Genomic DNA, 12,152 nt, shown 5'->3' on the forward strand with positions numbered 1-12,152 from the left:
GGAAGCACAGAGAAGGGACGGCTGTGTTATCATTCTGTGTTCGTACAGCACCTAGCGCAGTGGAGTCCCCCATCTTGGCTGATTCCTGGGCACTGCTGCAGTAAACGTACGAAATGCCTGAGTTTTACTGCCCACGTGGAGTGGAGCTCCAGGAAGAAAGGCAACGCAAAGGAGACAACCTGTCTAACGTTCTTTTGGTGTTAATGTCTTTCCTACCCATCTATATACAGGGGCTAATCCTGTCTGTCTTTCTCCCGCCAAACTCTTACTGATTTCAGTGGTGCACAAGGAATGTAGGGATGGTCTGGGCCCGTGGTTTTCCCAGGCAGGGACACTGGTTTGCAAGCAGGTGGAATATTATTATTTATTATTTGCATTACCATAGCAACCAGGGGCCCCAGGGATGGACCAGAGCCTCACTGTGCTAGGTGCTGTACAAAGAACAAAAAGATTTTTTTCTCTGTTCTGCGCTCCTCTGTTTTGCACCCGCATTTTGGGGGCATGATTGGGGTTGCGGGTGTTTGGGTTCTTTCCAGGTCTGGCTGGTGGATGTGCTGTGGGGGAACCAATGAATCCCTGTAATAGAAACATGAGAGGTTGGAAGGAGCCTGCTCTCTGCATCCCCTAATCTGTGCAGGTACAAGGCCCTTGAAGAGACAATGAGCGAGAGCTGGGCTCGGCGTAAATGAAGGCCTTGCCAGCGGTGCCCAGCAGAGGGCGCACTCAGGGTTGCGATGTAACCATGCAGCTCTCTATAGGGCCCAGTGGTTAGGTGGGGAGGGGGCTGAGACTCTGCACTCGGGGGTTCTATTCCTGGCCCCGGAAGGGAGTCTGTGGCTTAAAGCAGAGTGCTGGGAGTCAGGGCTCACAAGTCATCTTCTTTCTAGCTCTGCTGCTAACTCAGTGAAGGGCTTTGACAAGTCACTTCACCTCTCTGCGCTGCTATGTTGCCATTTTACAGATGGGGGAATAATACCCACCCTACGGGGCTTCTGCGAGTCGTAATGTTTGCAAAGTGCAGGGAGGGCCTGGGGTGGACGTTGCTGTAGAAATATGAAGGATTATTAACAGAAAGTCCTGGCCGGTGAGGGACTGGTTCTGATCTAGCCACTCGGGGGCTCCCCTGCTCTGGAACAGGATCTGCAGGTCTTCAGCCATACGTGGTTGAAACTCACACCAGTCCGATGTGCGTTTCAGGGGCCGGGGGGCAGGTGGGCCCACCTGTGGTGCTGCTGCTAGGCTGAGACCATTGCTTCCCTGTTTCAACGTGTCTGTCTTGTGTCCGTTTCCTTCGACAGTGCTCAGTGTGCAAGTTGTCCAGTACTGCTGGAGGATGATGCCTGACGTTCCCTTTGAGTAAGTCACCCTGCTTCCCCCGGCCCGATCTGCGTGACATTAGGTTCATTAGTAGCCAGAAACACACTTCACCTATAGCTCAGACCTTTCTGTACTGGGACAATGGAGACCGCTTGCTGTGGGGCGTGGGGAACCCTAGGGAGTTTGGGAGAGCCGTGTTCCACCTGGCGAGGAGATGGTCTGAATTGGGTGGCAGGGAGAATGGGGTGGAAGGAGAGGAAAGGAAGAGAAAAGTAGCAGGGGGAAAAAATCATGGAAGGACTCGATTCTAAACCTAAAAGCTTCCCATAGTGTGGGATCCCTGGCAGGTCGTGGAGAAGGAGCCAGAGGGGTGTGCTAATGGATAGTTCTGGAGCAGTCTCATGATGGGCTAGAGAGGGGGTGGAGGCAGTCAGAAGGACTGTGAATAAATGAGCCGTGTCTCTTTCACAGGAAGGACATCAACATTTGCAGGAAGCGCTTTGCATGGAGAAAGCCCATTCTTGGCAGGTTTGTTAGTTGCTTTTGATTTGTCCTGGGGATGTTGGCGAGGGAGAGTTTGACGCTCTGCTCAGTGTATGTGGAGGGGCAGGGCAGTCCCCAGTGTGTGGGGAATCCAGCAGACAGGAAGGGAGATGTGGCTTAGTCCATGTCGAGTGCTGGTACCGCTGTGAACAAGCAGAGGTGAGACACGCTGAGGAACCAGGAGAGGAAAAGCAGACCTCACCTCCGCCCCGGAGCCGAGAAATTGAAAGATGACTCAGCATTTCCAAGACGTTGACAGGTCAAGGCAAGGGGAATAAATTGGGGAAGTGGAGTGCGGGGCCTCAGAGGGGATTTCACCATCGCAGGCTGGGCTGAGACGTGGGGCGGAACCAGCCAGGGCTAACAGGGAGGGACGTGGTTCCTTTTCTAGAAGTGCTTGGGCAAGCACAGAAGCATCCGAGTTCACTAGGTCAGTGGCTCTCCGCCTTTCCAGACGACTGTCCCCCTTCCAGGAGTGTGATTTGTCTCGCGTACCCCCAAGTTTCACCTCATTTGAAAACGACTTGCTGACAAAATCAGACGTCACAATACAAAAGTGTCACAGCGTCACGGTTCCTGAACAGTCGCTGACTTTCTGACGTTTACCATATAATCCTGAAATAAACCAACTGGAGTATAAATATTGCACTTACAGCTCAGTGTACAGTATATAGAGCTGTATAAACAAATCAGCGTCTGTATGAAATTTTAGTTTGTCCTGACGTCGCTAGTGCTTTTTACGTCGCCTTTTGTAAAATTAGGCACGTACCTAGATGAGCTAATGTACCCCCCGGCAGACCTCCGTGTACCCCCAGGGGTCCACCTGCCCCTGGTTGAGAACCACTGCCCTACGTGACCCTGGATGCTCAGCCCATGTGCAGAGGCTGCGACTGGCCTTTCCTCCCTGTACCCTGCTGCGGTGCTAACACCCTGGCTCTCTCTTGCTAGGTTCGAGCCCGACTGGAAGCCTTTCCTGACCAGCAAGGAGTTATTCTGGCAGGACGACACCCCTGCCAGGAGACAAGTAAACGACCTTCTCCACTTGCACAGGCTTCCCTTCGGACTGAATAGCTCGGGTATCGGTCTCCTCCTCGCCAAGCACGCCCTTTGCTCGTGGGACTGTGGGGGCCCATTGGGCATCAGAAAAGCCTCTCCATTACGCAGCCGCGCGGAGACGTGGAAGGCGGGGGTGGGGCTAGGATAGATATAGGCCAGGGCTGCTCAGAGCCGAACCGCAGGATTTCCTGGGTAGGTGGTCAGGCTGGAGGAGTGGATCCGGCCCTTTGAGGATGAGCCTGGGGAATGGCAGAGAGGAAGGAAGGAGGAAACTCTCTATTTCCATTCTCCAGCTGGGCCAGCAGGCCCATGAATAGAATTGATGAGTGCTGGACGGTTAAAGCTTCTATTGCAGGCCATGGTCACAGCCCCATCGACCCCTCAATGGGCTGGTATCGGGGCCTTTCTGAACTGTCCCAGCGTCTGCCCTGATTATTTGTGTGCTGGGACACTTGATGGCAAAATATGATCCCTGCCCCAGAGAGTTTGCCGACTGCCTGGTGCAGTGACACGGGGAGTGAAAGCCACAGGCAGCAGCGGGGAATAGGGAGAAGAGAGGGCGATACAGTTTCTTTGGGGCAAGGGGCTGCGTGTTTGGCCGGTACACCTAGTGCAATGTGCTGTCTATGTCTGTGCCACTGTATAATGAATAGAGAAGCCTGACACTCATGTGTCCCAGGGCTTGTCTGTACAGAGACTCAGTGCCCGACAAGCTGGGCTGTAAATCTGCACCCGCTGTGTGCTCAGTGGCCGTGTGGCCCCTCCAGCCATGCATTCGAATTCCCTGGTGCGCTTTGGGTGCTGCAGTTCGGAACAGCAGCAGATCAGAGCGCAGTGCAGGGTCCGCGCGGCCACGTAGCGCACGGCAGGCTACTGCACTGTAGAGTTACACCCCAGCGTGCCGCGCACCGAGTCTCTGTGTAGACACACGCAGGAGGCGGAGAACATTCGGCAAACGGGAGGAGGAGTGGATGAAACCGGGGGTCGTGTCTTCGGGAAGGGATCACTTGGCCCAGGCAGATGATAAAGAACATAAGAACGGCCCTACTGGGTCAGACCAAAGGTCCATCTAGCCCAGTATCCTGACTTCTGACAGTGACCAGTGCCAGGTGCCCCATAGGGAATGAACAGAACAGGGAATCATCAAGTGATCCATCCCCTGCTGCTCATTCCCAGCTTCTGCTAAAGAGAGGCTAGGGACACCATCCCTGCCCATCTTGGCTAATAGCCATTGATGAATCATAGAATCATAGACTTTAAGGTCAGAAGGGACCATTATGATCATCTAGTCCGACCTCCTGCACAATGCAGGCCACAGAATCTCACCCACCTGCTCCTGTATCAGACCTGTGTCTGAGCCATCGAAGTCCTCAAATCATGGTTTAAACACTTCAAGATGCAGAGAATCTTCCAACAAACGACCCATGCCCCACGCTGCAGAGGAAGGCGAAAAACCTCCAGGGCCTCTGACAATCTGCCCTGGAGGAAAATTCCTTCCCAACCCCAAATCAGCTAAATCCTGAGCATGTGGGCAAGACTCACCAGCCAGACACCCAGGAAAGAATTCTCTGTAGTAATTCAGATCCCACCCCATCTAACATCCCAGCACAAGCCATTGGGCATGTTTACCACTAATAGTTCTTTAGTGGTACCATTTACCGCTAATTTACCTATCCTCCATGAATGTATCTAGTTCTTTTTTGAACCCTGTTATAGTCTTGGCCTTCACAACATCCTCTGGCAAGGAGTTCCACAGGTTGACTGTGCGTTGTGTGAAGAAATGCTTCCTTTTGTTTGTTTTAAACCTGCTGCCTGTTCATTTCATTTGGTGACCCCTAGTTCTTGTGTCATTGTTTAACCTCTTTCTCCTTTCCGTCCAGTTCTCCATGCGTTCCACACATTACAGCTCCTCCCGCAGCAGGGGATGCCAAAGTCCATTGAGCGGTAGGGGGGCTGGGCTGGTGGCTGTGTGCTGGGGGGACAATGGTGGGTGTTAGTGGTGGGGAAACCTCAAAAAAGGGGTTAGCAGCTTGGTTTGGAACCTTTGTATCTGAGACACGTTAAAGTTTTCCCATTCTTACCTCCCCTCCAATCCATCCCCTCTGCTGACAGCCTGCTCCCTCTCCTTGCCTCCCAGAAGGCCCCTCCTACCCTCCCTGCAGGCCCCTCTAACTTGCCCTTCTGGGCTGCCTTGGCTCCCAGGGCCTCAGAAAGGTCACTAGCCGCCACCCTGTAATTTCTGTTACACCCTGCTCTCTCTCCCCTCCCCATCACCATCTACCTCCTCCCAGGGCGGGCGGCTCAGGGCACACAGAGGTACGTGCATATGTCTGTGGTGCTCATCCACTACTGGCTGTGAATCATGGTCCATCTGCGGGGCAGCTGTTAGCCACCGGATTGCTTCCCTCTCCCACCAGTGTCTTGTGGCCCTTTCAGTACAGACTGTCTTGCCATTGCTGCCTTCCCCTTCCACCAGCTTAGCCGAGGCCACATGCAGGTTTCTTAGCATGCTGTTCCTCTCACTGGGGCATGGCCCACATCCAGCCGAGCGGAGTGCAGCATCCCTGTGTTGCAGGGCTAACCAGCTAACAGCCGGGCTCTGTGGGTTGGACTGGCCTCGCTCTGTACCATGCCAACCCCGCTCCTGGTAGCTGAGCACAGCAGGAGCAGCCGAACTCTCCTGGTGCCGGGCTGAGTTCCAGGTTTCCTCTGCTCTGCAGTCGCATGGGGAGACCCCAGTAGGCCAGACAAGCCCTGGGGGATATTGCTTTAGATGGGGAGGAACTGAGCCGAATAGGGCCTCACATTCATTTTGTCGGCTCCTCTGTCCAGTCTTCGGTGCCGAAGGTGCGTTGTGGTCGGCAACGGTAACTCCATTCGTGGCCGAGGCCTCGGGGCAGTGATTGACTCACACGACATCGTCATCAGGTACCGGATGCTCCCTGGGACCAACACACAGAGGGAAACCGATGGATTGATGTACACGTGCTTAGCTCTTTTTGTATGGGAAGGATAACCACTTTGACCCCTGCGTTCAGGGAGCGTCGTGACCTTGGCCAAACACACAAGTAGATGCCGGGGTTGTCAGAGTTCAGTCTCCACTCTCGCAGGCCTTTTCTGTGGGGGCTCTGTGAGTTCAGCTACACTACAATAAAAATCCCGTCAGTACTGCAATTCTTAGCCCCACAGTCCGAGTCCCGCAAGCCTGAGTCAGCTGACCTGGGCCAGCCGTGCCCCTGCCGCAGGTCTTTTATTGCAATGTAGATGAATCCTTTGACCTCTTCCATTTGCTCAGTCAGTAGAAGGGAGAATGGTCTTGTGGTCAAGGCCTTGCTTTGGGATTCAGGAGATCTGGGTTGAATTTCTGGCAATGCCATCCATTTCCTGAGTGAAAGTCACTTAATTTCTCTGTGCATCCATGGGGCTAAAATCATACTGCCTTCCGCCACCCTTTGTCTGACTTTATGTAGCTTTTCGGATCATGGACTATTTTTTGCTACGTGTGCGTGCAGTGCCTAGCACACTGGAGCCATGATACCAATTGAGGCTGTGAGGTGTTGAAAATAACGAAGTAGTAAAATAAAGTAAACCCCCACACGTGAACAAGTCTGGCCCTGGGTTCCATCCGGCACTGGCACATGACCTGTTCCGTGACGACCTGTATATCTGGCATGCTCTCAGCGCTCTGCTTTCCACCCCTCAGGTTAAACAATGCTCCAGTGAAAGAGCATAAGGAAGATGTGGGTGAGAAAACCAGCATCCGTCTCTTCTTCCCCGAGTCTGCGCTGCCCAACCCTCTGGATAACAACGACAATGAAACGCTGATGGTGCTCATTGCGTTCAAGAGCCTGGATTTTACCTGGGTGAAGGAGATGCTGCTGCAGACAGAGAATAAGGTGAGGCATCTCAAAGGGCTATCGGGAGATGCTCGGCCAGGCGGCACGAGATAAGGGTGAGTGAAGAGGTTTCAGGGCTCTGTTGTGCTGTTCCATATCACGGGGTGCACATAAGCAACCTGCCACGAGCAGTGGGGTGACCCCAAGCTTCTGGTCCAGTCTGGCTCTCAACTCATCTGTCATTAAATGGGAAGACTGTCTACATGGGACCTAATCCTAGAAGGCTGATGGCATTGGGAGCAGGAGAAGGAACCAGAATTTGCCATCCTTACTCAGCAGAAAGTCCGGGTGATTCTAACCCTGTAGCAAACTGTTACTCAGTGTGAACATGGGTGGCAGAGTCTGGACAGAGTCTGGGTAGATTCAGGCTGGGATTTCGACAGTCGGGCACCCAATTCCCATTGAAATTCAGTGGCAGTGGGATGCCTCACTCTCATTTGCACCTTTGAAAATCTCTCCCTTAGTTACTAACCACTTGCCCCGTTACTGTTGGTACTGGCCTGTCTTGTCAGGTTACTTATGTCTGCTATCTCTATGTGATCTCTCTCTGCTAATTCCTGTAGCCGTCGTTATGTGTTCATTTATTATTTGTACTAACCACCTGCCTTCCTACGCTCTGCTGCTTCTTAGTGAGTCAACAGGCTGGGATATTGCAGCTGGATCCAAATCTCTCTCTCTCTCTCTCCCCTACAGACTGTAGAGGGGTTTTGGCGCAGGCCTCCCAGTGAATGGAAGTGGAATGCCTTTCACCTGCGGATTCTGCACCCTTACGTCACCTACGAAGCAACATACAAATTGCTTCAGCTGGAGAAGGCGGGCGGGGTATGGCCCTGACCGTCTGGCAGGGAGAAAGCTCCCTTTAACTCTGTGCCTTCCTGTTCACCGCAATGCAGTACTGCCCAAAGCAGAATCGCAGAAGGCGATGGAGGAGTGGAGGGGAAAGACCCCTTTGATCATGCAGTCCATCTGCCTGCCAGAGCCTGGTGCATGCCTTTAGCAGCATTTCTGTTGCCATGGCTGGCCTCGCTCTAAATGGGCAATGGGGGTTTCTACCCCGTCCACTGGGTCTGTGTCCAGATATTACTGACATTCAGCCTACATTTCCCTTTTTAATTCCATCCCACCATTCCTTGCCATGCCAGGCTGAACAGTGTCTCTCCCCAGCTCGGTCAGTGCTTAGCCAAGCTGTGTGTATTCGGTTCTCTTTCCCCATCAGATGGGCCCTCTGCAAGAAGAGAGGAAGTTAGGGTTTGCATTCCTTAAAGCAGCGAGGTGTGCAGGAGAGCTCAAGTCTAATCCTGGCTCTGATGCCAACTCCTCTAGCATTAGTTTCCCCACTCATTGGGGCACTGAGGATTATCCAGTTAATAAGTATCATCATTCTTTGTCTTCCGTCCTGATCCTCAAAGCGCTTTGCAGCCATTAATTAATTCAGCCACCACTAGGAAGGGAAGGGAAGCATTGTAATCGCCAATTTCGGAGGGGGAAGAGTGTTTAAATGACTTGCCCAAGGTCAGGCAGTGAATCCTAGCTAGGGTTGGGATTGGGACTGGGACCCAAGTCTCCAGATCCCCGAACCCGTGCGCTACAACGTATCCTCGCGGCAAGTTCTACTGTCCGTGCGGGAAGTGCTAAGTGTGTACTTAGAGACCGGAGAACGGATGGTACGTTTTCTCCTGAGCTGAGCGTCGTGGCTGTTCTGCTTGGTCTCATTTAGTTTTTTAAGGGCAGGTGTTCGTTTGTGAAGGCCGACGTTGCCTTCAAATGACTGGCTGGACTTTTGTAACTTTTAGGCTGGAGTTTAATGCACGGGCTCGAATTTAGTACAACACTAATGTGCCAACCAGAGAGAGTACGTACCCAGATTAGGCATACCGAGGAGTCCGATAGGGACAGATTACATGCATGCTCCATATCGTGTGCAGACCTGCAGTGCCTGCTGGATTCCTTCCAAAAGCTCACAGATCTCCACTGTGGTTAACATTTGACTTTTCCCAAAGGCCCCAGTCTCGCTACAGGCCGCCCTGTTCTGCACAGCATCACTTTAAAAAGATGCACCTTGTGGTTTTGTCAGAGAAACGGCAAGGCCTGTAAACTCTGCCCTTCTGTCTGTCTTGGTATTTTTCTGCTAAGTGGCGGGTGGGGGGGGGGGCAGTTGGTCCCAAACGCAGCCAGGTTGCTTGGGGCTGCTATGGTAAAAGTTGAGATCAAAATGCATAATGTAATTGGAAAATGTGTCCTATCCTTTTATCCAGAAATATTCCACCACTGGAATCATCGCTCTGAACTTAGCCCTCCATATCTGCCACGAGGTTAACATCATAGGGTTTGGGTACCCTGACAAGGGTGACAATACCACGCCAGTACACTACTATGACACCGAGCATCTGAGCCAGGGCGTGGTAAGATTATCCTCGTTATGTTAACTTGTTCCTTGTGACGACGCCGGCTGGGAGAGGCTGGGTCTGGAGCAGCTGCTGGGAGCTCTTTGAGAGGGCTTCAGGTGCAGACTCTGTATACTCCAGTACAGCATTTGGAATGGCAACATGGGCCCAATTCAGTGCCCATTGAAATCAACGGGAGTCTTGCTACTGGCTCTGAGAGCTGGTTTCCCCTCCTGTTGCCTTCACTGTCTCGTTTGTCTGCTCTTCCCTGGTGCTCATCTTCATGCTCATGCACCGGAGCCTGCAAAGCACCTTCCTGACCTCATGCAAATCCCTGCTTAAGTCTCGCTTTTTCCATGCCACCTGCTAGAAATTAGCCAGATGAGCCATTCATTTGTTTAAAATACAGAAACCCAACCACCCTTACCCCGCCATGCTGCATAACTGCATAACCGTAGTGCTGTTAACCCTTGCCATTCCTGACCCTCTGCCTTCCCTCCTGCCTTTTTACCCCGTTATTAAAGTTATATCATTAATAGCAGTGGCACCTAGAGCAGTGGTTCTCAAAGCCGGTCCGCCGCCTGTGCAGGGAAAGCCCCTGGCGGGCCGGGCCGGTTTGTTTACCTGCCGCATCCGCAGGTTCGGCCGATGGCGGCTCCCACTGGCCACTGTTTCCAGCAGCTCCCATTGGCCTGGAGCAGCGAACTGCGGCCACTGGGAACCGTGATCAGCTGAACCTGTGGACGCGGCAGGTAAACAATCCGGCCCGGCCCGCCAGGGGCTTTCCCTGAACAAGCAGCGGACCGGCTTTGAGAACCACTGACCTAAAGTTTGCAACTGAGAAGGGGCCCGTCTTGTGTGGGCAGTGTACTCACACTGCAAGAGACATTCCCTGCCCCAAAGAGCTTACAGACAGGATGGAGAGACTAAAAACAGAGATGAAGTGACTTTCCCAAGGCTATGCAGTGAGTCACTGGCAGTACCGGGACTAGAACCCAGTGTCACCTGGTTCCCAGTTCAGTGCTCAAAGCATGGCACCATACTGATGTCAGCCTGTAAATTTCATGGGGTAGGGATCTTTGGTCAGATCCCCAGCTGGTCTCAATTGGAGTCGCTCCATTGAGACTGATTTACACCAGCCGTGGGTCCGGCCTGCTTTCTGTCTGTGCTGGGTGATGTTCAGCACACAATTCTGGGTGTTGTAAGAAATGATCCGTACCAACAGCACTTCTCTCTGCAGTTTGTGACGCACAACATCAGTGCAGAGCAGGCGTGGCTGCTGAAAATGATGGAGCAGGGGATGATTTCCGACTTGTTGCGTCCTTCCTCCTGGTCCTGGGGCCCCTGAGTGGGGGCGACGCCGCACGATGTTCCAGGAGCCGTTGCTCCATGCACCAGTGTTGGGCCACCGTTGGCGTTTGTTCTTTGTTGTTCTGAACTGTATCGGACAGGGCGGCGTTATCCTGTTCTGTATCCGGTGGGCAATGAGCCATGGTCCTTCGGCGTTTGACTGCAGGGCCTTTGCCTTGATGGCCTGTGACCTTCGCCTCTAATCACCGATCCATGGCTTCCTTGGTGGAGGAGGAAGAGTGTCATATGGTGCTTCCCACACCTTTTGGAAACAGCCCTCCCTGCTTTGCCTGCTAGTCACTTGTATTAACCCTTGAGTTGAGAGGTGAAGGCCCCGCAGTGGGGCACTGAGGGGTGATCTTAAACCAGGTTCCTTACAGTTCTCAGCCCCTTCCTCCAGAGCCTCAAGTGAGAAGGAGCTGGTCCCGCTGGCTTGGAGAAGGACTCTGCTGAACCCTCAGAGGATCTGGTGTCTCACGTCATCTTTGAAACGTTGGGGAAAGTTACTGGCAGCGGGACCATGCTGACGAGTGTTTCTGTTTGGAAATAAAGACAGAACTGGTTCTAAGCGGGCCTGGGAGTGTCTCTGATTGGCACCAGGGCTGTAGGGAGGGGTTGTCTGGTGGGGACTAACGTGGATCAACGTACGCAGTGTCGCTACGAACTCTTCGCTGCTCCTGGATCTACAGTTACTCCCCCGCTTCTCTGCACTCTCTTGATGGCTTTGCTGGCCCCTCCCACCCTGCCATGACTGCATAGCCACCCCCTGTCCCATTGCTCACCCTGCCGGAGCTGGGAAGTTGCGAGCCCGGTATAATTTTTTGCCAGAATTCCTCCTGGCTTCATATCTCACCTGTAAAACTCCTGTGCGGTGTTAGCCCACGACTGGCTCGGACACCAAAATCCCACCCACTGGCTCTCAGCCCCCGACTTACCCTTTCATTCTCCCCTCCAGGCCTCCACCGCCCCCCCCCCCACTTTTCCCGGGCTCCCTCACTGCCATTTTCACCTTTCCCCAGCCCCACTCATTGCTGGGCTCACCTTTCCCCATGCCCAGTACAACTACCACACCCTGCTCGCTCACCTTTCTCCAGGCCCCCCCGCCCCCCGTCCTGGCCTCACTAGAAGGCCCTGCCTGTGTGGGGAAGGTTTCTTGGTGTAACCTGTCCTAAGGGGTGAGTTTAAACTGATACAGTGATCCCAGTATCTGCCAGGGTGGACACTTTTAGTTGGGTAAAGCTATATAACCGGTAGACGAGGCCTTAGCCTCCTCCATCCCCTCCCTGCACTTGTGTGCAGCACTCTGTGTGGCTATCTACGCTCCCTTTCGCCTTGGTAACGTCCTCGGCTTTGACTCTGCTCCATCTTCCCCCGGCGTGTCTCTGCATCTCACTTTGTCCAGCGTTAACTTCCTTCCTTTCGGTCCTACTTCTCCTCTGCAAGCCAGGCCACTGTGTACAGACGTGTACCCCGTGTACATCGAACTGAAATGTGTCACCCCGGTGAGTCGGTACGATTCAAAACGAAACCAACCGGGGGAAAGGTGCCCTGGGGCGGGGGCGAGGGGGAAGAGCCTGAGAGGTTGGCTGCTAAGCTGGGTTTGGGG

The 12,152-nt window shown here is 53.4% G+C and overlaps 1 protein-coding gene across 5 annotated transcripts in view; it reads left to right on the plus strand.

Moving 5' to 3' along the window:
* Positions 1-11,073, plus strand: part of LOC120386604 (CMP-N-acetylneuraminate-beta-galactosamide-alpha-2,3-sialyltransferase 4-like) — a 96,572-nt gene extending 85,499 nt beyond the window's left edge. For all 5 annotated transcript variants that reach the window (XM_039506023.1, XM_039506025.1, XM_039506024.1 and 2 more), the window contains 9 exons: positions 1,299-1,356; positions 1,789-1,845; positions 2,809-2,936; positions 4,797-4,860; positions 5,749-5,844; positions 6,620-6,812; positions 7,506-7,634; positions 9,068-9,214; positions 10,437-11,073. In XM_039506023.1, coding sequence (XP_039361957.1) covers positions 1,299-1,356; positions 1,789-1,845; positions 2,809-2,936; positions 4,797-4,860; positions 5,749-5,844; positions 6,620-6,812; positions 7,506-7,634; positions 9,068-9,214; positions 10,437-10,544 — 980 coding nt within the window. In that variant the 3' untranslated portion in view covers positions 10,545-11,073. The remainder of the gene's footprint in view (positions 1-1,298; positions 1,357-1,788; positions 1,846-2,808; positions 2,937-4,796; positions 4,861-5,748; positions 5,845-6,619; positions 6,813-7,505; positions 7,635-9,067; positions 9,215-10,436) is intronic.
* The last annotated feature ends 1,079 nt before the right edge of the window (positions 11,074-12,152 follow it).

This window comes from Mauremys reevesii, linkage group 19 (assembly GCF_016161935.1).
Source record: "Mauremys reevesii isolate NIE-2019 linkage group 19, ASM1616193v1, whole genome shotgun sequence".
NCBI lineage: Eukaryota > Metazoa > Chordata > Testudines > Geoemydidae > Mauremys > Mauremys reevesii.